Consider the following 26,234-nt stretch of genomic DNA (forward strand, 5'->3'; position numbering starts at 1 on the left):
AATAAAAAGATAAACCTAAACCAGAAAAATATAAAAGAAAAGGATTCAAAGATAATTCTTATATATGCATGAATATAAACACTGTATTAATTGCTAATAGTTTCTGGATTTCACTAGAAATGTATAAAATTATATAAAAACAATGAATAATGACAAAACCCAATCCCAGAAAAAGCTCCTTTGAATAATACTCACCTATGAAACCTTTACCAACTAAATAAATGTTCTTTTGAATTTTATCAAAATCAGTTTGTAAAATAAGTTTAAGTAAAAAGGGAAAAATGGATGGGTTTTAAGTACTGACACAATCAATAACTTTCCACTTATGAGGCTCAATATAACTATAAAATGTTTAAAAAGGTATCTTCTCTGGGCTAGTCAGTAATATTAAAGTTTTTTTATTTCTCCTTAATATTCCTCATCAATTTTCTCCTGAATTTTCTAAAACCGCAGTAAGAAGTAAAAAAACACAAAAAAACAAAAACCACACACACACACACACACACACACACACACACACACACACACACGAGTAGTTTCTTACTTTGGGCAACAAACTACGAATCCCCATCACATATGGCAGACTTCTGGGTAGTTATATAATGAATACTAAACATACATACCCTGTACAAAATTTATGCAGCCTTTCCATGGTGGTCCAACCTCTACCAACAAAGGTACATTTGTTTAAATGCTTTGTCTCTCAAAGCAAAAAAGCTGTTGAGAGCTCAGTGTTGGTTTGCTATCCTTAAGAGGTGATATAAAACACAGAAAAACAACTGAACTTACCACAGCTGGAAACTGGCAGTCTGAGTTGAATCACAAAAGTCAATACCCACTGAAACAGTAATGGATCCCTCAGGCTCAAGAGATTCTAGGAAATTAGAAAATTTAGACAAGAAAACACAAAGGATGTGAAAAAGAGGCAAACTAAACACTGAAAACTTATGTAGGGCTTCTAGTGTGGTTATAATAGTCAAGTTTAATGATGGCTTATAAGAACACTTTCAAAATAAGAATATTAGAGCAAATTGTAAAGTAACTTCACTACTGAAGACTTTCCTTCACAACTTAATTCTGCACACACTTCAATGAACACATTATACCATTTTGTTTCAGAAACGCACCTCTTCCTGAGAACGTCATGTTTTACAATCCTGTCTCTACGGGCCCAGAAGGAGAGGAGATTCCACGCTGTGTGGAATAGTTGTGATGAGCTATGCGTACTTTTAAGAGATATGTATTTAAAACTATGAAATATTTATCTAGGTACAAAAAGTAAAATTTTAAACAATGTTCCAAATTTCCACTGGATAAAATCAAAACACAAAAATTTAAAGATGTAAATATAAAGCAAAATTGGAAGAAATTAATTTGTTATACTCAGAAATTAACCAAGACAACTGGCATTATAAAAATCAAATGGTAAGCCCAATTGTACTATTCAAAAAATTACTGAAAGAAAATCTAGGAAAAGATTGTCTTGGAAAAAAAAAACAAATAAAATGACATTTTATAGATTTGTAATTTTTATTTTTTAATTTTTTAAATTGTTGTTTAAGTACAGCTGTCTCCATTTTACACCCCCCACCCCAGCCACCCCCACCTCCCACCTTCGGTCCTACCCCCCTTTGGCTTTGTCCATGTGTCCTTTGAAAAGCTTTATCTATCAGCTAACCCAGTATAGGAAATAACTATATAATGTACATGCAACACTGGTGTTTTTCAGTTCACAATGATAAAAACTTAAGACGATGACAAGTTTTTATTCTGTTTGGGATTCCAAAATTTGACTGTATGTCAGATGAAGAATGGGAGATCTTACATATATACTTCTTAGTATAAACATTTATACATATTATATTTAAATAGATACCACCCACTTCTGATATCCATACTAAGTCTTCAGTGTAAGTGCTGTCATGCTGTACAATAGCTTTATATTTACCTTTATCTATTCTGTGTATCTTATTAGATATATGTAGTTATATCTTAGCAGACACATGCGAATCCAGTAGGCTGTAACTATCCTAGAGCTTGTTTATGAGTATGATTTCCATGAACTGTTAACCATGACAGAGAGGATGGTATAGATGGGACAAAAGAATAATTCAATCAGCTTATTATATATATTAAGAAGAATAATTCAATCAGCTTATTATATATATTAAGAAGTATGTTTATGCTTCAACTAAGTCCAAACCCCACATAGAGCCAACCCGACCTCCAAGGCGCAGTTTCTCACATTATAAGAGGGTACTTGTTTGAAGCTGATTTTTAAATGTTATTGGTTTGTTTAGTGTTATGTAAGTTGAATTTTCCAGTTTGAATTTCTTTTGTCTATAAAATTAACATTTATGCAAGTACCAGAAGACTTGCTGCCAAAATCTTTGGCAAATGTGTTATCGTAGAATAACTACAATGATGGTTTTTTTTCTTATATTTTTCCAAAATTTACACCCCATCAGTTAGTTCACAGCTCTGTCAGTTGCATTGTTCCAGGCTATTCTTCAGTGAGTCCTTAACACTATCATCTGTGCCCTGATACAACAGGGTCTGGTCTAGGTGGCAGGTGAGCACCACACTGGTAGCAAACACTGTCACCTCCGTCACATGATGGCATTCATGATTTAGACCTCTCTTTCTACATCACACATTCTTGTATTTCATTTGATGAAGTGACAGTTCACAAGGTGCCCTGTTCACAGCGCTCTTTGACATAGTTTAGTATCGTCTTCGGTGTTGAGATAATTACATGTGAGTTTAGTGCCATCTAATCCTGAAGGGCAGCGTATGATCAGTGGTATGTTTTATTATATTATATGAATACTTCAAGAACAAAGTAATCAGCATAACATTATTCATATAATGAACTTTTATAATATTTGAAGCCTACTAATTGGGGAAGTTTACTCAATCAGGTGTCTTTATTTGGATACTTCTCTGGATCACTGCATATACATGAGAGGGTTACAGAGAAATGGCTGAAAAACACTGGCTCCAGTACACCACACTGTTAATAATGAAAATGAAATCACACAGGGGGCCATCTACCTTGATGTGACAGTTGTTAGTAAGTGGTGAAATCTTAGCTAAACTCAAACTTGTCAACTGTTAACATAAAGTTACTGAACAGCCTAAGGCTACTCTTTCTTTCTGTGTGTGTATGTATATGTTTTACATCTCATACATTGGTGTCTTTGGCAAAAATGTCATGTTATTTCTAATATTCTTGCAAGGAATTCAGTTTCACAGTAAAGGCAGGGAAAAAAAATAAGAAGTCTTGAGGACTTCCGCCAAGATGGAGGTTTAGGTGGATGTGCCGTGCCTCCTCACACAACCAAGTTTAGGGACAACTAAATATTAGCATCAGAAAACACAACCAGAACACGGAAAACTGAACTTTTCGGAAGTCCGCTAACAACAAATTCTTCAGCCCGACTGGTAAGGGGCGAAACTGGCGTCTGGTGAGGAGTTGTAAAGGAGGGCTCGGTCGGACCCGGGCGCGGAATCCAGACGCGCGGATCCAGACGCGGGTTCCAAACCCAGGATTGGACCTAGTGAGCGACCGAGCAACCCACCGGGTGAGCGACTGCTGAGGAGACAGTGGGGAGGCGGTGCAGCGAGTTGACTGCGGTTGCCTAATTGCGCGCGAGCGAGGGAGTGGGCGGTTGGACTGGCCGCAGCGGCGATAGAGGGCGCCGCCATTTCCCCGCTCTGACCACGCCCCCACATAGAGCGTCACAACCCAGCGACCTGGGAGTCCAAGGCGCAGTTTCTCACATTTAAAGGGCCAGAACAGACCAAAAATGTCGCAGGAAGACCTCAAAGCCCCAGAGATAAATCTAAGCGACGAAGAAGTAGCAAAACTCTCAGACGCACAGTTTAAAACACTGGTCATCAGCTTCCTCACAGATCTGGTTGATTATAGCCACAAATTAGAGAAACATATGAAGGCTAAATTAAGGGAAATGAATGGAATTCCACAGGAAACCCATAGAGATGAAAAGGAAACTGGGACTCAAATCAATGGAGTGGACCAGAAGAAACCAAATAATGGCCAAACAGAAAAGAGTCAAGGAGCAAGAATTCAAAGAAATGAGGAGAGTCTTAGGAACCTCCAGGACATCTTTAAATGCTCCAATATCCGAATTATAGGGGTACCAGAAGGGGGAAAGACACAACCACCAGTGGAAAAACTATTTGAACAAATAATAAAAGAAAATTTCCCCAATCTGGCAAAGGAAATAGACTTCCAAGAAATCCAAGAAGCCCAGAGAGTACCAAAAAGTTGGACTCAAGAAGAAACACACCAAGGCATATCATAATTACATTAGCCAAAATTAAAATGAAGGAGAGAATCCTAGAAGCAGCAAGAGCTAAGGGGACAATCACCTACAAAGGAGTCCCCATCAGACTGTCAGCAGATTTCTCAAAAGAGACCTTACAGGCAAGAAGGGGCTGGAAAGAGGTATTCCAAGTCATGAAATCTAAAGACCTACAACCAAGATTGCTCTATCCAGCAAAACTTTCATTTAGAATGGAAGGACAGATAAGGTGCTTCTCATATAAGACCAAATTCAAGGAGTTCATCATCACCAAGCCCTTATTATATGAAATGTTAAAGGGACTTATCTAAGAAAAAGAAGTTACAGAAACATGAACAGTGAAAGAACAACAAGCTCACAGTTATTAACAACCACACCTAAAACGAAAGCAAACTAAAGAACAGCTAGATCAGGAGTGGAAATATAGAAATGAAGATCTCAAGGAGGGTTAGCAACAGGGGAGTGGGAGGAGGAGATGGGGGGAGAAGGTACAGAAAATAAGTAGCATAGACAGTAGATAGAAAATAGATGGGGGGGGGGCAAGAATAGCATGGGAAATATAGAACCTAAAGGACTTGAGACACATGGACATAAACTAAAGGAGGGTAATGGTGGGGTTGGGGGGGCAGGGTGGAGGGGAATGAAGGGGGGAATAGAACAACTGTAACAGCATAATCAATTTAAAAAAATAAATAAATTTTAAAAAAAAAGAAAAAAAATAAGAAGTCTTCAACTATTATAGACAAAAAGATCAGTGACCAGTAAGAAATCTGCTGAACTCATTCACATATGCATATGTGCTTATTAAATAAAACAATGATCTTACCTTATTTCAAAAAATATAAAAATACAGTATTTGTTCTATGTTGCAGTTTTCAGATGTTTTTAGAGGCATAATGAAGACACATCATACTCTGTAACTCTACTGTAATTTACTGATAAAAGAGACTAGGTGGTATTATGTCCAAATATCTACTACATGGGAAAGAACTCTGTATTTTGAGGATATTCAATAAATGGCAATGAAATTAATGAAACATTATAGTCCTAAAATTTTGCCTAAAAAGCAAGAGCTTACTACTAATACTGAGACAATGGTATAAATTCATATTTTATTTCTGTGTTAGGGTTAGACTAAGAAATTTATCATTATTTACTTCTTCTATTCTACACAGGCCAGCAAAAGTTCAGGTCAACTCATTATGCCAACTAAAGAAATGTCAATAACTGTTCTACTGTGTTTCACCTTTGGATAACATTTTCAACCCTCAGTCAATTCATACATCAGCTGCTTGACACTTCTTAATTCTTTAACTGGGTAAAAAGACATTACTTCTAAGCAATCAAAGAACACAAATTGCTATAATCACAAAATAATTTGAAATATATCATTATGTTAATATATTTATATATTAACTTTACTAAGTAAATAAATATCAGGATACTCTATATTCTTTAAATAGTGTCTTAATTACCAAATTATTTTTTAAATAAAGGGTAATAAGTGGGTTCTGAAATCACTTTATTTTACCTCTACTTTACTTTGCTTACTTATAAAAATCTAGCATATTCAGCCCTGGCTGGTGTAGCTCAGTGGATTGAGCGCAGGACTACGAACTAGAGTATTGTGGTTCGATTCCCAGTCAGGGCACATGCCTGGGTTGCAGGCCAGTTCCCAGTATGGGATGCACGAGAGGCAACCATACATTGATATTTCTCTCCTTCCCTTCCCCTCTAAAGATAAATAAATTTTTAAAAGTCTTTAAAAAAAAATCTATCATATTCAATCTATTCATAAAAATATAACATGAAGAATAATTTCTTTATTGAAGGACTCATGAAAACTATATTTGTACAGGACTCAACAATGTCAAAGAGGCCAAGTGAAGAAAAATAGAATAGCTATGTGAAATAATGAATAAAGAAGGCACCAGTCGTGGTCAAAAATCCTATGCTCAACTTAAGTATTATAAAAAGGAACTATTTGGAACTTTCTGATTATATTTCAGGGATTCAGAGACAGAATCCTCCACCAAAGATATTTTTTTCATTGCTTTGAAAGAGAGACGAAGGAAGAGAGAAAGAAAGGAAGCAAGAGAAACATCGATGTGAGAGAGACATTGATTGGTTGTCTCCCATATGCGCCTGGACCAGGGGCCGTACACACTCGCCCAGGAACACAACCTGCCACCGATGTACGTGCACTGACTGGGAATCAAAGCCATGACCTCTCAGTTACAGGATGATGCTCCAAGCAAATGAGCCACCAGCCAGGGCTTTATATTACCTGTAAAAAATTATTTATTTATTTATTTATTTATTTATTTATTTATTTATTTATTTATTTATTTTTAGAGGGGATGGGAAGGAGAGAGGGAGAGAAACGTTAATGTATGGTTGCCTCTAGTGCATCCCCTGCTGGGAACTGGCCTGCAGGGAACTGGCTTGCAACCCCGGCATGTGCCCTGGCTGGGAATTGAACATCGATCCTCTGGTTCGCAGACCTGTGCTCAATCCACTGAGCTACACCAGCCAGGGCTTTTATATTACTTTTAACAGATTTTGCCTGAAGCTTCTCCCAACAAAACTTTAGGGTTGTCTCCACTTCCATAAAACAGAAATAGAGACACACATTCTAATTATCACCCTGTTTTAAACTCAAAAGAAGACACACAGTTATTACACAATTTTTTAAGGCACAGTTTTGGTACAATACTTCAATAATGGAAGGGGGTGACGTTGGTGAGAAGGTATCGTGTAACGGGCACTGAGGTACCTGGAAAGCACATGCCGCACCTGAGGGCAGCCTGTCAGCACCCGCTGGCTGTGCTGCATGTGGGACTAAAGACCCAGTGCTGCCGCATCTTGTGTTTTATTCCGGAAAAAGGAACTTCCTGGTACGTGTGCATAGGAAGACAGAATAGTACATATCCTTTCATTTGTCACTCCCTCCACTTTTCAATTTACGGAATATGAAAGGAAACAGGGAAGGGGAGAAATGGCAGGTACTATATGCAAAAAGACAAACTAAAATCATGCAGGAATGGAACTGAGGCAGTGAGGTAGTGGGAGTGGGGATGCAGACAGGTGCAACGGGAGGCAATTTTGATTCCTCAGCCCCATCCTTTCATGATTATTGGTATTACCCTTGCTGGAATTTGATTCCTAAGGGCAAAAGCTATTGTGTATAATAAATTCAATTTAAAAAGGGAAAACAAACATAAACTATGTTAATAGTCAATAAAATAATATGTATTCTACTTTACTTTTTAAAAGTAAAATGTAAAAGTAAAAATGTAAAGTTTACATGTGAATGTAAAAATGTAAATCTACCTTACTTTTTACAAATTTAATGATCAAATACAGTTAAAGTTTCAAACGAGAATATTTACCTATTGGATTAAAAACGTGCATTTCCATGCCAATAGGAAGTTTTTTTTCTCCTATGTGGATATTTTCGATCTTTCGATCTGTCGTATTATTCAGTGTTATTTGCACAGAGACCATCTTACTGCCAAAAATGCAAGGCTGTCTTGAAAAGAGGTAGTGGGCAGCAAGGCCTTTTCCGCTCATCCGGTGAAGCAGCTCGTGGGTCTTCACTGGAACGCACACGGGAGTACTGACCTGTTGCACATGTAAAAGAAGAAGATGAATTAGTAAATATAATTCACAATTCTCTTAAAAATATGTAAAAGTTTATGACATTAACTTTTGCTTTCCCTAAAGTATTACACAAATCACAATAACAAACATTAGCAGGACATCACACACATAAATATTAAGTCAGAAATTATATTAAAATGTAAATACCTTCAAAGCAGTATTAATTTTTCTGTACTCTGTAGGCATATATTAAAACATTTTGAAAATATATGTCTAGTAAAACATATACATTTATATAGAAATATACTCAATTATATATTCAAATATATTCAATTTTTTAGAGCTTATAAACTTTTTTGTTCATTTTTTTCTAGGTATACTATATTTGGGCATCTTGGTAATTTTCTTACTAGTTTTAATAATTTGTCAGTTGATTTTCTCAGGGTTTTTAACTTTAACGACAGTCTTATCTGCCACTGATGAACATCTTATACCTTCATTTTCAATTGTGATTCCTTTAACTTTTTTCACCTTGAATTTCTTTCCCTCTAAACTGAAGACTATGATCTACTTTAAAGTGGTTTCTTCCTTTGCTTTCATGATTAAAAAGGATTTTCCCTACTCTGAGCTCAGGTAACTTCTTTACTTACATTTTCTTCTAAAGCTTTCATGGTTCCATTTTTTTTTAATTCATATGAAACGGGTATAGGTTTATTGACTCCATATTCAAGCACTTTCCTCTAAGTATTTAACCACGGCCTGCACAGGATTTAATGTTAGCCTTTCCTTAATGATTCTTTTCCTTTTGCTAGATCTTCTTTTATTTTTACAATCAAATCTTTTAACTGTATTCCGTTACCATTTATCCTCCTCATACCCCCACCCCTCTGCAATCATCAGTGTTGTCCATGTCCATGAGTCCTTTTTCCTCGATCTTTCCACCCACTATCCCCCCCACAAAGAGCTGTCAGCCTGCTCTCTATCGGTGAGTCTGTCTCTATTTTGCTTGTTAGCTGAGTCTATATATTCAACACAATTCTTATCAAGGTACCCATGATGTATTTCACAGAGCTAGATAGAGCAAATATTTCAAAAATTTATATGGAATTACAAAAGTCTCCCAATAGCACCAGCAATCTTGAGAAAAAAGAATGAAGTTGGAGGAATTATGCTATCTAATATCAAACCATACTAATCAAAACAGCATGGTACTAGAATAAAAACAGACACATAGATCAATGGAACAGAATAGAGAGCCCAGAAATAAACCCACACTTTTACAGTCAATTAATATTTGACAGAGGAAGCAAGCCCATACAATGGGCTAAAAGATAGTTTATTCAATAAATGGTGTTCAGAAAATTGGACAAATATATGTGCAGAAAAAATAAAACTAGGCTACCTTCTTACATCATACACAACAATAAATTCAAACTGGATTAAAGACTTAAATGTTAGACCCCAAACCATAAAAATCCTAGAAGAAAACATGGTCAGTAAAATCAGACACTGTTCACAACAGTATTTTTTTTCTGAGGTATCCCCTCAGGAAAGGGAAACAAAAGAAAAAATAACAAATGCAACTACATCAACTAAAAAGTTTTTGCACAGCAAAGGAAACAATCAACAAAATAAAAGGCAACCCACTGAATGAGAGAATGTATCTGCTGATAAATCTGATAAGGGGTTAATATCCAAAATTTATAAAGAACTTATAAAACTCAACACCAAAAACCTGAATAATCCACTTAAAAAAATGGGCAAATGACCAGAATAGACACCTCTCCAAAGAGGACAGATGGCCAATAGACATATGAAAAGATGCTCAATGTCACTAATCACCAGATAAATGCAAACTGAAACTACAATGAGATACCACCTCACACTGGTCAGAATGGCTATCATCAATAAATCAAAAAACAACAAGTGCTGGAGAGGATGTGGAGAAAGGGGAACCCTTTCTCACTGCAGTATTATTTACAGTCACCAAGATATGGAAGCAGCCCAGGTGTCCATGAGTAGATAAATGGATAAAACAACCATGGTACATATACACAATGGAATACTACTTGGCCATAAAAAAGAAAAAACTGCCCTCTGCAACAGCATAGGTGGACCTGGAGAGCACTGTGCTAAGTGAAATAAGCCAGTCAGAGAAAGACAAATACAATATGATTTCACCCATGTGGACTCTAATGAACAAATGGCTTCAATGATGTCTAAGTACAAACATTCTAATTATTTATGTACTCGGAGACATTTTTTGACTTAACTGTTAATCCAGTACTACATTGTTCTATTTCTTAAACCTTACATATTATGATTACATTATTGGGTAAAACAAAATGTCCCTCATTCTTCCCCTACCCCAGTATTTTCTTGCCTAATTATCTGTTAATCCTTCCATTGAACTTTGAGCTTCTTTTAGTTAAATTCTCCCCTTAATCTTGAGTAACATCAGAGGCAGCATGTTAACAGAAAAACAGTACATTCTAAAATCATACCTTGCTCATCTTTCCAAGCAAAGTCCAAGTATGGCATGTGGCTTGACCTGACATGGGCAAGCTTTTAAAAAATAATCAATTTGTAATTCAAAAAGCCTAATCAAGATTGCTTCCTAACAACTGCACTATCCCAACTAGGTTTTCTATTATAATTGTGAAAGTACATATTAATCTATTTGACATGTTCACTATGCCACTGATACCTCATTACATTAAAAACCTTATTCATAGTTGAAAATTCATCAACAAAAATCCAAAAGTTAAATGCCATATATGCAAAATGATAAAATGTCTTCGAAGCATCATTAAAATACAGTATTCCTTTTCTAAAATCCCTACTTATAAAGGTGAACATTTACTTAGGTAAATTTTAAATTTTGGCTATACAAAGTAATAGGGCAGCTGACCTATGACTTCTACTTTGGCCTTTTGATGATCATAACAAGATTCTAGCATTTTAAGTTTTCAAACCACTTTCACTACTAAGCTTAGGTTCTTTTCCTTGCATAAGAATTATTTCCAAAACTCTTCTGTATCAATGCTCACACTAAGTTCTATTTCCTTTACAAATTCGAGGGCGGGGTTTATTAGCACAACCCAAAACAGCATACCTTAGCCGTAAACATTCATTCAAAGACATAGTGGGTGTCCTATAAATAAGCAAGCAGATACACAATGCGTATGTAAGTTTACACAAGCATATGTACATAAATCCCCATGTCACCGAGGCTATGACAATCAACTTTAAACACCAACCCTTAACTGGATAATTATATTTTTCAGTGTCTTATGTTTATTCTCTAAATTAGATGAGAAACATATTGGAGACAGTATCCAAGTTCCAGAGACAGTTTTCATTATATTCTTAAATACAGGTTGTGGTGGCCAGTCATTGGGATATAAAGTACAGCACAGGGAATATAGTCAATAATATTGTAATAATTATGTCTGGCGCTAGACAGGCATTTCTCTGTGAGTTATGTACAGGTCTAATCACTCTGTTGTGCACCTGAAATTAGTGTAATATTGTATGCTAACTATAATTGAAAAATAAAAAGAATTAAAAAGTGAAAAAAAACTCATGAAAGCTTGGGCTACATATAATATAGGGAAGTAAAGAAAGCTGGAGAGAGGCAAGTGTGGAGCAGAATCAGAAAAGCAGAACAAAAACAGGGTGTGTTTTACAAGCAGCCAGGAATTAGCAATTCAAATACCACCTGAGGTGCCGAGAAGGTACCACACCATCTTGACTGGTTTACTGACTCTCTTTCTCAATCGAACCTTGGGACATGTGGCCTAAATACTTGTTTTTTTCCTACGTTGTCTCAAAATTCTACACCTGTATTGTAATAGTTAAAAAGATGTATGTGCAAAGACACACAGTATGATTCTGTCTACTCATTTTCCCACACTTCAGAGAGTTCAAGAAGCACTCTCTAATGAATTCAACAGCTAGAGATGTCCTCCTTGGCAATCCTGAAAGGTTACTGGTGAAAATGCATGAAGTTCTATGTTTCCTTCTCTAATAAGTAGCATCACACATGGCACTTTGTGGTAATTATATATACTTTTTTTAAACTACAGTAAGGGGCTAACTGAAAATGTTTGGTTGCTTTTTTGGAAACCTGTTTTCTAAGTTCATACAAGTCATATTAAGCCAACGTCCTCTAATGTCTATAGATCAACTACAGATGACATTTTGTTCAAGAAAATCAGTAGGTTCCATAAATCCTTCAACAATTAATTGTAATATGATTAATCCTGATAAGAAAGCAAGATTTTAGTTTACTATTTTGTACAACTGATTAGATACTTATGTTCCCCAGAAACATATATATGATGTGTGGATGCTTATGTTCTAAGATGCTAAACATTGTGAATGGATTTTCCAACTTCACATTTTATAAATATAATTTTCTTAAATGTAAAAAAAAAGTAAGTTAATTACAGAATGACCTAGATCTGGGTTGTGAAAATGAGGCTGTAAGAAAAAACGCTGACATTTAACAAGTTTGAACAAAACAGCTCATACTGGGCAAAGGTCATCAAATACAGTTCACAAGCCAATTATGGCCTGCTGCCTGCTTCGTGAAGTTTTACTGGGACACAGCCATACTTATTCATTTACGCATTGTCGATGGTTGCTCTCCAATGTAGAAACAAGTAGTTGCTCAGCCTAATATATTCACTATCTGGACCTTTAGAGAAAAAGTACACTTCCTCTCCTCTCCCCTTCCCCTATTTTTGGGGAACAATTCTCCACACAGGTCTCTTATGCTTCTGCATGATTTCTGAGCAAAGGCATTAACGACTTTGTTCCTGACAATTTTTTCAAGGATGTTTGTACAGTGAACAGCCTTTGGAAACTGGTAAATGCCTCCCTCTGGGGACAAAAGTTAGACCAGTTTGCTAACAGCCCCTTATCAAAGATGGGGAGCTCCTATACTCTGGTCCTCTCTGTGTAAAGCAGCACGCTGCATGTACTCTCACCGTCTGGCCTTCATCTTGTCTCCTGGTGGGGACTGGAACGCAGAGAAGTGGTGCGAATGATGCCGTTCTGCCACAATAGGCTACTGCAGTGCTGTGAGCAATCAGCTGCTCTTGCCTTGTGTCTTCTACAGGTATCCATGAAATTGTCTCAGCCTGAATTATTTTGCAAGTAGGTATCTCATACTTTCGCAGTTCTTAGTACCTCCCCCTACCCCATTTTTCGTCGCTCAACAATTTCCAGACCCACTTACTCCAAACAGCTAATTACCACTCAGTAAGACTACCACATACAGTTATGCAGTGGCACCTGACTGAGGGTGTGGGTAGGAGCTTAAATTCCAGCTTACATTCAAGGGTGGCCTTTTTGGAATCTACACAACGGCATCATGTGAGCTAGTGGCTTTGCTAAAGAGACCACTTTACGTGGTAGAAACGATTTTTCCCTTTTGACTTTCCTTTATGAAATTCCATGTTTTGACTGGGTTAATTGTTTCTATGGGTTTCTGAAGTATCACAGCTGACAACAAATTGTCAAGTAAATTCTCAGACACTGAGGAATAAGACGACAATGTTTCAGGGTTGCTTTTATCATTTAAGACTAAGTGTTGGCCTTCTGAGACAGCTTTCTTCCCAGTGCTTTACCGTGTAGTGGTTACACGTGGGGCTGTTTGCTCTCCACACCCTACCATCTTCTAGGAACCTCACCACTTCCAGTTCTTGGTAAAGCGGGCTTCTTCTCAGGCCATCTCATGACTGGGCCATGGTTACCGTGTTCAGAAGCGGACAAGGCCCAGTGAGTGCCTCTCTGAGGATTTGTGGGTTTGACCTGGAAAATCGAGCCAGTCTCTCTCAAGTGGCTAAAATTCTGAGATTTAAAACTCTAATGCCTGTGGCCATAGTCCTGCTATATTGTCCAGTTAAAAATAAAGCAACTTTCAAAGAAAGGCACTGAAGAGACAGAGTCCTGCTGTTATCTTCGGTTTGTGTATGGAGGGTTCTTGAAGCGAATACATTCCTACCCCTCCTGAAGCTTGGTTTTCTGTGAAAGACTCTACCTGGCATTCCTTCCAGTAGCTCCTCCCCACCCTGTTTTGCTTAAACGACTTCAAACTGGGTTTCTATCATTTAACTTCCCCACCAAACTACTGATCAGGACTAGTTACATTTCAGGACATTAACTAGAGGAGCAGGAAATGAACTTATAATGGGAGAACATGCTCTCTCGTCCTCTTTCCTAGAGCCTTGGTCAATATGACGTGATGAGGTCAGAGACTCAGGTGTGGCTTCTGACCAGGATGAATCATAAGAATCTATCAATTCTGTAAGTCAAAACAGTTGAATTAGCAATTCATATGGTTCAGCAGTGATTTTCAACATTTTTCATCTCTTAGTGAATATAAACTAATTAATAAAATTGTGCAGCACACCAAATAATACATTTCTTTGCTGATCTGACAAAAAAATAGGCATACATTTGGTTCATTCACACTGCACAGCTATTGCTCTGTTGCCTACTGTCCTGTTTTTAATTTGGCAGTCTAAGGGAAAAGAGGTCAGTGCCCTGACGAAAGAGTCGGGTATTATTGCATGTTTTAAAAATTCTTGTGGCTCACCAGTTGAAAATTGCTGGTCTATAGGAAAGGGGGGGTCCTTGATGTGACCACCATCCCCACTCACTGGAATTCCACACTGGGGTCAGAGAGCAAAGCCCCTACTCATAATAAAGTACCACTTTGCCATTCTTTGTCCTCTGAATCTGTGTCTCCCATGGGCTTTTCAGGGGGACTTCTGGAACTCCCAGTCCAGTAAGGTCACCACTGTTTCAAACACAATAATTACTAATCATTAATTTATTAATTCACTCCTTCCACTAACATTTATTATTAGTTGTGCCAACCGCTGTACTAAGGACCATGATACAAACACAGAGTATCCTACTCCTCAGGGAGCTTACTGTTTAGCTGGGGAGAACGAAGTAATTCAACCAGTGTGATAAATGCCACGGCATGGAGAGGCTTCGTAGACTAAGAACACAAAAGTCCCAGCTGCCACCTGAGCGAGAGATCAGGCAAGGGATCCACTGTTATCTAAATGAATTAAGTAATATCTGACCACTCCTCATGGCCTCTGCTGTTACCATCCTGGTCCGAGCCACCAGCATCTCACATCTATATTACTGTTACAGCCCGCTAACCAGTCTCCTTGCTTCTACTCCTGCACCCTAGAAAACACAGACCGAAAATAGTACCAGGACGAGTCTGTTAAAATGAAGGTACATCCTGTCTTTGTTCAAAACCGTCCAAGGGCACCCAATGCCACTGAGGGTAAAAGCCAAAAATCCTTACAAAGGCCTCTAAGGCCCCAGATGGCCTGGCCCCTTTAACCTCACTTCCTACTAGTCTTGAACTCGTGGCTCACCTGCTGCAGCCACCTGACTTCCCTGCTGTTCCCTGCACACACCAGCAATGCGCCTACCACAGGCCCCTGGCACAGGTCCCCTCTTCCAGGTGTGGTGTGTTCTCCAGATCCCCAGGTCCGATGTACCTTCACTCAAATGTCACCTTCTCGGCGAGGCCTAAGCCACTGCACCTCTTCCTTCTGATTTCTGTTTTTTCTGTTTCCATAGCCACTTCGGACCTTCTCGAACACAACAGATACGTATACATATAATTTTCTTATTTATCATGTTTATCTGTCTCCCCATTCACTCCCCACTTTTATGTTCAATGTATAAAACATAATTTTATCCATTTTCAGTACTCAAAGCATAAATTTACTATTTTAAATAATTATAGAGATTTACAGATATAGACCTCTAGTGCTGGTCATAACTACACTTTATTAGATGCTGAGTGCTCAATTACAACACTGTTTCTAAAACTATTAGTCTCATAGCTCATACTGTGCTGATAAAGTAGAAATCATCAATATTAATATTTATTGGTTTTAGGATATAACTGGGTTAGAAATTTTCTATTACATATAATTATTTAAAAATTAACAATACTGTGTATCTTGACGGCACACACAAAGAAAAACATTAGCTAGGAGGACTTCTATGATGCAAACACTAATTCTCCAAACAGCTATCTTTAGGTGACAGCATTATTTCCCATTAAATATTAACACTTGCATAAACAGGACAGTAGGAAAGACAGCATTTGAAATCATTGGTTTTGATTTATTTAACTGCTAACACTCAAAGAATTAAAAATCTAGCTGCACCGTAAGCAAATGATAAGGGCCACCCTCCCCATGATTCTTGAGGAGGCAATTAGCTCAGTAACTATAATAACTCTACAATAAAGGGCCTCCTTCTGGACTTAACTGAACAAAAAGCATTAAGTAACAATGAGCTAACCCTCTGCAAATCTTTACACAGCGTATGTTTAAATAATAAAAGTCGTTTGTGTACCTTTGGATGGTTTATGAAAATAACCAATCAATTCTGCAGACACAACATTATTTCTAAAGGAAATCTATGTGACTCATGATGCCTGTAGATACACAGAGACAAACCACACATATTTTATCAGTTTATTACAGTAAGCAAATAAGCGTGGAATGAGAGTGCACATAACTGTCTACTTAGCGCTTACTGAAACATTTATAAGAGCTGTTATCTCCCTAATAACAGACAGACAGCGTGCAATTTTAGAGAGGAGAAAAGCTTCATATTTTTTAACACTTCACTAAAAAGTAACTGAAGAGTGTAAAATGAAAAATACTCTGTGCAGTTAGCTGGTAATGGACCATATTATCAACTCAAGTTAGATTTATAGGATACAAACTAGTCACTAATAGTTATTTTATGACATAGCATGTCTGCTTTTTTGAGATTATTAAGATTAAAGTTGTAAAACTTCTTTTGAACATAGCTGTTCAAAATGATTGAATTATAAAATTTAAATAAGAATTGAAAAATAAAACAGAATAGCAAGTAGGTGCCTAAGAATAAACCTTGTTCAACATCAGCGTTACTATTTCAAAGCTGACATATACATGTAAAGCTTTATGAAAACAATGTATTCCAGCCTTTTACGCTTTAATCCACAGTTAGTCACTTAATCATTTTTAAGCATTACCGATCTATTCTGCTTTCGGACTTCAAAAATATGAAGATCTGCAGTACATAAAATGCTGCCTTTCTATCTAGTTTTGTTTGGCTTCCTTTACAGTGTATCTATTTAGAGATGTGATTTATAAAAATGACCAGAAAACAGTTATAAACAGAGATAAAGTTTTATCTTTGAAATTAGTATTTTTTAAAACCAAATGTATGCTTCAACTGGTAGAGTTGTAAGGCAGAAAGCCACAGTATTGTCTTATTTATCCAGCAAACTACAGTGAGTCCATTTTACCTTTAATCCATAGTATTGAGTCTAGTACTTAGTATACAATTAAAAAAAGTCAAACAGCAAATGTGCTTAACTCTTAGCTGTAATGATAAACATAGACTCAAAGAAATGTATTTAATCTACCGTCAAATATTACTTTAAATAAATGGTTTATAATCCTAAGATAACTTCCTCCTTACATAGGGGTTGGCAAAAGGAGGCTTACAGTTGTAAAATACATTAGAAAATAATACGAGAATAAACTCTATTTTGTGTACTCACAACTGTAAACCTCCTTTTGCTCACCCTGTGTACATAGATTTATCTATTTTAGAAAATAATTGTGCTAATTCCTCATATTTTATTTTAGTATGCAATATATATTCTGAAAAACATGAAACTTATTTTACCTCTTACTTTGATAACAGTCAATATATATTACAAAAATTTATTTGCAGAAAGAGCTGACTATGCAATCAACTGACATTTAACGAGTACCTTACTCCATGCATGGTATTAAGCAGGTGCCAGGAATCTACACCTGTGGGCCAAAGTGAGTCCACTGCCTGTTACTGTAAAGCCTGTGAGCAAAGAGTGGCTTCTGCATTTTAAATGATGGGAAAAATCAAAAGAAAAATAATATTTTTGTGACACTAATATTATATGAATTTCCAATTTCAATGTCCATAAATAAAGTTTTATTGGAACATAGCCATGTTCATTTGTACACTGTTTATGACTTAGTGTTACAATGGGAGACCTGAGTGGCTATGACCTGTAAAGCTGGAAGTATTTATCTGGCCCTTTACAAAATTTGCTGACCCACTGGTACAGGATATATTCAATTTACACTGGCATTGTGATGAGGGGGAAATTACGTTATAATAATAGCCTATTTTTGTCCTCCCCAAATGTAAATCTATAAACTTCGCTGTCAATCTGAATTTATAAATCTGAAATGATGCATAACATACTTTTGTTTACTACTTCCATGAACAAACAGTTCCAGAAATACAGGTACAGACAAGTTATCCTATTTAAAAAAATTTTTTTTCCTGACTTTCGTTTTAAGGCTGCTAATAAAAACAAAACTGTGTCTGGTTCTCAAAGTGCTTGGCAGAAAAGTTCCAACAACTGGTTACAACAAATTTCACTAGAATCAGAACATTTGACATAAGCATGAAACAATTATGTGTTATTTGATAGATGTGATAATCCCTTTCTTATTGACAGTGTCAATGACATAATATAAAAAAGAAAAAATTGGTGTCCTCTTCCACTGTAACCAAGCTCAGAATCTTGGTATTATCGTTGACATCTTCATTTCCCTCCAGCAATTAGTTGACAAGTTTGATGCCTCTTCTATTCATTTCCTTCTTTTCTGTCCACCTACCACCAGCCTAAGCTGGTTCACTGACATTTAAAACTTAAAACAAATTTTTTTCTTTCAAATTGCAAAAGTAGCACATGTTTATTTAAAATTATTTCAAACTGTATGAAAATGTAAGTAAAACCCCCTCAGGTTTAACCATAATTAGCAATCTGACGTCCTTCCCAATCTTCGCTCCCTTCTCCTGCTTGCTCAAATTGGTCTCCCTGTCTTTAAATTCCTTACGGACCAATCCGTGCCACAGACTCCTATAAAAAGAATTCTTTTCAAGTGTACCTCCCTCATGTGCTCAGTGAAACGTGGAGGAAAGTGTTTGGCTTTGAGGACAGACAGACTTGGGCTGAAACTCTGGCTCTGCAACTTATTAACCCTATCATACTGGAAAAAGGACTCACACTCTAGGGCTTCAATTTTCACATCTGTGAAATGGGGAAACTATCGTCTGTCTTTCAGGGTTGTTGTAAATCTAGGCTAACCATAAGAAAATTTGGGGGGAAGTAGTGCCTGAGGAACATGATAGGCAGGAGTGAGGGAGTAAAATAAGATTTTGGAGTTAAAATAAAGGAGTATGTGGCTAAAATTCATCACAGGTGAAAATTAATATAACTAAACAAACCAAGAGGCTGTGAGGTTACATCTTGTACAGATTGTTAGTATGTATATTGAGGTCTCCCAGGATGATGGTGAGCTGGAGATATTACCTATAAGATGCTAAGATCTTCACTGAACATGGGCAAGAGGTTAAGAGATTCCAAGGCAAGACTGATAAGGAAGGGAAAGGATGGATATATATATATACATACACAGTAAGATATATACACAGTAAGATGGGATGGGCCTCAGAGAAAGAAGTAAAATGAGGATAGAAAGGGAATGGCCTTGATGCAACAGCTGGGAGCTTCATATAACCACTCCTGCTGGTAATAATGATTTCATCAGAGACAGAATTATAGAGCATTCTGAGTCAGGGAGGTCAGGCTGAGAATACTTCCTACAGGACGAGCAACATCCAAGTGGAGAAAAGCTAGGCTATGTAGTATAGTACTTAATAAAAGCATGAGGGAGGGAAACTGTTAGCTGTTCTACATACTTTACACATGGGAGCACAGCATCTACAAACTGGCCATGCTGCTTGTATTTAAAGGAACTGTGTTAGGAGACAGAGGGATATGGATCTTATCCGGATGAAGTCCTAAGGGAAGGGGAAAAAAAGTATGCCTTCGTTGATGTGCAAATTGGAAAGGCAGTTTTATTATAGCTACTTTAATTTTAAACAACAGGTCTCTCTAGGGATGCTTTCTTTGAATTCGACAGAGGGCAAGAGGATCCTTTTACATCACAGATGCCAATCACAGGTGCCATAGCTGCTGAGGAATTGCTGACACAGGACAAGGATGGGGAAATGGGTCCTTTGAGACCAGAAGCGTGCGCGCGCGCGCGCGCGCACACACACACACACACACACACACGTGCGCGCGCACACACATATATTTGTTTCTGTCTGATTTGTGAATAAACATTTTAAATCCTTCAGTGAGAAGGTAGGAATGGGGAGACCGGGAGGAACGTGATACACTACTACCAGGAACCTTAGTCTTTGGAGTTCATATCTGTGGGAGCAAAGTCCTCTGATGACCCAGCTTTCTTTTTATTAATGTCATCTGGCTATGGATTTTTCTGAATAAATGCTGGGATTGGGGCCTAGGTGCTCATACTCTGGCACTGGCCCATGTATTCATTGGCTGTACTTTTATTTTTTTAACATATGGGGCATTCTTTTCTAGAAGAAAGACTATGACTTCCTTCTTGTGAAAGTTATGGTTGGCAGTGGTAAGAAAGAAAACACTGAATTTTAAGTTAAAAGACATTCAAGTTATTGTTTGATGAGAAGAAAACTACTTAACTTCTCTTAGCTTGAATTTGTAAAATAAAAGGTAACACTACCTAATTCATAGGACTGTTTTATAAGGATTTAGTGAGATACTGCACATGAATGAGTTTTACTGATGAAAGTACTCTTCATTGTAATTAAAGACAACATTTATTAGCAAAGGGTAAAAACAGTGGCAGAACTAAGGCTGGATTTAATATTTTTAATGTCATTTCTGTCAAGCAATAAGCTATGATTTCTTTTTCAGTAAACACAAAATGTTTCTATTATAAGGAAAATAAAGGTCAGTAATGCAAGCAAGTGGAGAGATTTTTTTTCTCCTTCAAAGAACTCAACAGGAAGTGGGAAGAGCTAGCATTTATTAGTTCTTTCTGAAGATTAATGCTAATTGAGGGAACTTTTTGAATATGGTCTTATGAATTAGTATCCTTAGTTAACATATTAACATAGTAACTTTCAAAAGCAAATCAGTGAAAGGGAATTAGCATTGTCTTTAAAATATCAGTGTTTAATAAGCTAGATATCTAAAAGTGGATTTCAAATGATAACTTCATAAGCATACATCATAAAGCAAAGGAGTCTCAGGAAAAGTTGGAAGGCCATAACATCATTGGAAAACTATAATACGTTGAGATATTTCATGTTTCTTTACTTCACCAGGATTACAGTGTGAACAAAACCTCTACTATCTACTTATCGATCTACAATACTAAAAAACCCATTTTATGCTAATTATAAGAGATTAACTCAGCATGTGAAATTATTGAAAAGAGCAATGAAAAATATCACTAAAAAAAAGAGTAATGAGTGTAACCTGAGGGAGCTGGATGGGGAACCGGACCCACATGTCAAGAGACTCAGCCAGACATTAGTAGAGACCTCAGCTAAATTGCAACCTCACTTACCTTCTGTTTTTCTCTTCTGTAAAATGGGGCTAATTATACATATTCTGTTTGTCTCACAGAGTTGTGAAATTGATTTTTAAGCTATTCAATAGAAGGCATTATTGGGATTATTAGTAAATTGAGCTTTCGGTCAACGTTAAAACACCAATCTGTCAGATAACATAAGGTCATGAGGTTAAAAGTACTTATCAAAAAGCTGAATCACCATTGGAGCAGGGCTTTTAAAGACAATATTGCTGTACTTATTGATAGTGCTGGCCAAAGGCCTTTAAAAAAGTAATACCTTCCCCCATGTCCTTTTTCCCCTCTCTGTTACTTGTGGGCGAACAGGACTGTTCTCTAAAAGGTTTCTAAATGATGTTGATGTTAAAAAATATAGTATCACCATTTAACAGCCTTTTAAAGAGCAGTCCCTAGCATGGTCTTTGTTAACAACCGAGGGAGGAAGGGACTATTTTTTCAAAGGCTTTTAGAGGATGTTGTTAAAGAATATATAGTGACATCATTTAAAAGCCTTTTAAATAATAGTTCTTCCCTCCCAATTGTAATGTCCTTGGCTTTCATTTATTTTGTACTATAAGCTGAAAATGGACATACCAGCAGATTATTGGCCATGGCAGGCATTTGTTGGATGGAGAGTGATGTATTGCTTTTTAAAAGGTTGGTGTCCAGAAATAAATCCAACTCTTCAAGAACAGAGTACCACTTCTACACAGGATATTGCCCACCCACCTTGTCATTTTGTTTGTTTGCTCTAAGAGTTTACTGAAGAAGATGTCACGCAAACAGAAAAGGAGTCACACAGCTCAGTCACTCCATGACTTCCCATGGCGTGAATGTAGTCCTAACCATCCACTTTTACTTGAGTTAACTCTCCATCCAATTAATGGCAAAATCTAACTTTCAGCCTCTCACCTGCTGTCTTTATCAAACTATTTCTGCTACTATTCCACTAATTTTAGACTTCACCCTGCTAGGAGATAGCAGTAGGCGCTTAGAGTTCCTCCTCATATGTAGCTCCCAGGGAAGAGAAAAATTAAATATTTAGTTTAAAGCCTGAAGTTTGACAGCCAGTAAGCTTTGAGATAAGCTTATCTTTCACATAACATATCCCTCTCCACACAAAAGAATTATTTCTAGGGATATAATCATAGGATGGAAAACAATTTTCCATCTCTTCTTGTATGGGATCTTTTCAGAAAGTGTCATTTTATTTTAAGAACAGGAATTCCTAGATTGATAATACTTTAATGAAAAAATAAGCCTTTTAAATAATCTAAAAGCAGAGCCCTCAAAACACACTGTATTTTATTTCTAAATTTTAGTGAATCCCATAGTTTTTTGCCAATTTCCATGATTTACTTAAATCATAATAAATCATTTTTACTTATTATTTACTATAAATCATATAAATTAGTTAAATATCAAATACTACCTACAACACAATGCTGAGCTCAAGACCCAGTTTTTTCATTCAACTCTTTCTGACCCTACTCAGCCCGTAGTGATATTAGTGACACTTCATTTTGACATTTCTTATTATGACTTCCAGCCAAGATGGAAGCGTAGGTAGATACACTTTGCCTCCTGGCAAAACCAAAAGAAGGACAACAACAAATGTAAAAACAAAAAATAACCAGAACTGATAAAAAACTGAACTGTATGGAAGTCCAACAATCAAGGAGTTAAAGAAGAAACATTCATCCAAACCAGTAGGAGGGGCAGAGATGGGCAGCTGGGATGGAGAGGGTGCATGGAAAGTCGGCGGCTGGAGGAACAGAGTGGGCAAGGCTGTGGCTGGCGGACCAGGCGGTCCCACATTCATGTGCAGATAAACTGGGAGAATAAACTGGGGAGCGAGACACACTGCACAACTCTGTACAGGGAAATAAAGCCTCAAAGCCTATGACTGAAAACACCCGTGAGGATTGAGGCAGAGGAAGAAACTCCCAGCCTCACAAGAGAGTTCACTGGAGAGACACACAGGGTCCTAGAACCTACACAAACCCACCCACCTGAGAATCAGCACCAGAAGGGCCCAATTTGCTTGTGGGTAGCGGGGGAAGTGACTGAAAACTGGCAGAGAGCAGAGCAAGTGGTACTGTTCCCTCTCAGACCCCTGCCCCACATACAGTGCCACAAAGTAGCTATGTAGGTTGCCCCTCTCTGGTGAACACCTAAGGCTCTGCACCTTACCACATAACAGGTACTCCCAGACAAAAGAATATAGCCCAAATGAAAGAACAGATCAAAGCTCCAGAAAAAATACAACTAAGTGATGAAGAGATAGCCAACCTATTAGATGCAGAGATCAAAACACTGGTAATCAGGATGCTCCCAGAAATGGTTGAGTATGGTAGCAAAATAAAGGAAAAAGTGAAGGCTATGAAAAGTGAAATAAAGGAAACTATACAGGGAACCAACAATGAAGGGAAGGAAACTGGGACTGAAATCAATGATTTGGACCAGAAGAAATAAAGGAACATTCAACCAGAACAGAATGAAGATACAAAAATTTAAAAAAAAAAAAGGGGGGGGGAGAAACTTAGGAACCTCCCAAAAGACTTTAAATGTTCCAACATCCGAATCATAGGGGTGCCAGAAGAAGAGGAAGAGCAAGAAATTGAAAACTTACTTGAAAAAATAATGAAAGAGAACTTCCCCAATCTGGCAAAGGAAACAGACTTCCAGGAAGTCCAGGAAGCTCAGAGTCCCAAAAAAGTTGCAGCCAAGGAAGCACACACCAAGACACATCAGAATTACATTACCTGCTCTGGCTGGTGTAGCTCAGTGGATTAAGCGCAAGCCTGCAAACCAAACAACTACGGTTCAGGTCCAAGTCAGGGCACATGCCTGGATTGCAGGCCAGTTCCCAGCAGGGGACGCACAAGAAGCAACCATACATTGATATTTCTCTCCTTCTCTCCTTCCCTTCCCCTCTAAAGATAAATAAATAAAATCTTAAAAAAAAAAAAAAAGAATTACATTAGCCGATTCAAGATAAGGAGAGAATCTTAAAAGCAGCAAGAGAAAAGGAGACAGTTACCTACAAAGGAATTCCCATAAGGCCATCAGCTGATTTCTCAAAAGAGACCTTACAGGCAAGAAGGGGCTGAAAAGAAGTATTCAAAGTCATGAAAGGCAAGGATCTACATCCAAGACTGCTCTATCCAGCAAAGCTTTCATTTAGAATGGAAGGGCAGATAAAGTACTTTCCAGATAAGGTCAAGTTAAAGGAGTTCATCATCACTAAGCCCTCATTATATGAGATGTTAAAGGGACTTGAAGATTAAAAATACGGATAGTAAAATGACAACAAACTCACAACTGTGAACAACCAAACCTAAAAAAATAAAACAAAAATGAACTAAGCAAACAAATAGAATTGGAATAGGTTCAAAGAAATGGAGATTGCATAGAGGATTAGCAGCAGGGAGGTGTATGGGAGAATGGAGGAAAAGGTACAGGGAATAAGAAGCATAAATGGCAGGTACAAAATAGACAGGGGAGGTTAAGAATAGTATGAGAAATGGAGAAGCCAAAGAACTTATATGTACGACCCATGGACATGAACTAAGGTGGGGAAATGATGGTGCAGGGGTACAGGGTGAAGGGAATAAAGGGGAGAAGAAAAATAGGACAACTGTAATAGCATAATCAATAAAATATGTTAAAAATAGTTTTCATACTATTTAATTTTATGCATTTCATATTATTACTTAAGTTTATTCTTACAAAACATGTAGATAAGAAAGTTCTAAGCCTGGACAATAATTCCTTTGCATGTTTTTGCAGAATTTTTTTAAAACATAAATAACTTTTAGATTCCCTATTGGCTTAACAGCACAAGTTAGTTATCTGTGCCTACAGTTATATTTCAGAGCACATAGTTAAATAGTATTAAATATTTTAAAGGCTCTGCATAACAATTCATGTCATCTGAAGTTTGTTTCCATTATCTACTAGATAAATGAACATTTCACTGAAAAATGCCACTATAATTGATTCTAATAAATGTAAACTGATAACATTTTGAAATAAAATTCTGACTTAAAAAGTGTAACAATAGCATTAGGAATGAGTGAATGAATGAATGAATATATATGTATGTATATATATATATTAACCTAATATGATTGATCTGAACACTTCAGCTGGCCCAAATCCCCACAGTGAGGCTCCACTGGAATTCTAGGTACAGTGAGTGATCACCACAGTACAATGAATATCAAGATCAAAAAGTACATGGTTGTATGCGGTGCTGGGCTCGGGCTCTGTATGAGAATGGCCTACGGAAAAGCCACAGCCCTACCCTTTCTGTCTTCTGCAATTTGATAGATGAGTATGAGTATCTGAGTCATCTTCCTCTCCCGACAGGTTCTGTAGATGAGGTGGTATATGGAATCATGTTTCTCTCCCCCATCCAAAATTATTCATGTCTGACTTCACAGAACCTCTGCATATGTAACAGTGCATGGCAAGGGGGCATTAACCAGGTGAATTGGAGGTGGGAAAATTTTCCTGGATTACCTGGGTGAGCCGGTGTAATGGTATGACTCCAATAACTGAAAGAGCAAGGCAGAAGAGCCAGTGTCAGAGTTGTGCAGTGTGAAAACAATTCAACCGGTCACTGTTTGCTTTGAAGATGCAAGGGGCACAAGGAATGTGGCCAGCCTCTAAAAGCTGGAAAGACAAGAAAAATGATTCTCCCATGGAGCATCCAGAAGGAACACAGCCATGCTGTCACCATGATTTTAGCTCAGCGAAACTGTTTGGACTTCTGATC

The 26,234-nt window shown here is 37.2% G+C and overlaps 1 protein-coding gene across 2 annotated transcripts in view; it reads right to left on the reverse strand.

The window, feature by feature from the left end:
• AP3B1 (adaptor related protein complex 3 subunit beta 1) overlaps positions 1–26,234 on the reverse strand; it is a 262,282-nt gene that overhangs the window by 32,517 nt on the left and 203,531 nt on the right. For both annotated transcript variants that reach the window (XM_053664477.1, XM_053664478.1), the window contains 2 exons: positions 7,721–7,952; positions 790–874 (listed from right to left, as the gene is read on the reverse strand). In XM_053664477.1, the coding sequence (XP_053520452.1) occupies positions 790–874; positions 7,721–7,952 (317 nt within the window). The remainder of the gene's footprint in view (positions 1–789; positions 875–7,720; positions 7,953–26,234) is intronic.

Source organism: Artibeus jamaicensis, unplaced genomic scaffold (genome assembly GCF_021234435.1).
Source record: "Artibeus jamaicensis isolate MK-2021 breed Jamaican fruit bat unplaced genomic scaffold, CSHL_Jam_final contig_373, whole genome shotgun sequence".
NCBI lineage: Eukaryota > Metazoa > Chordata > Mammalia > Chiroptera > Phyllostomidae > Artibeus > Artibeus jamaicensis.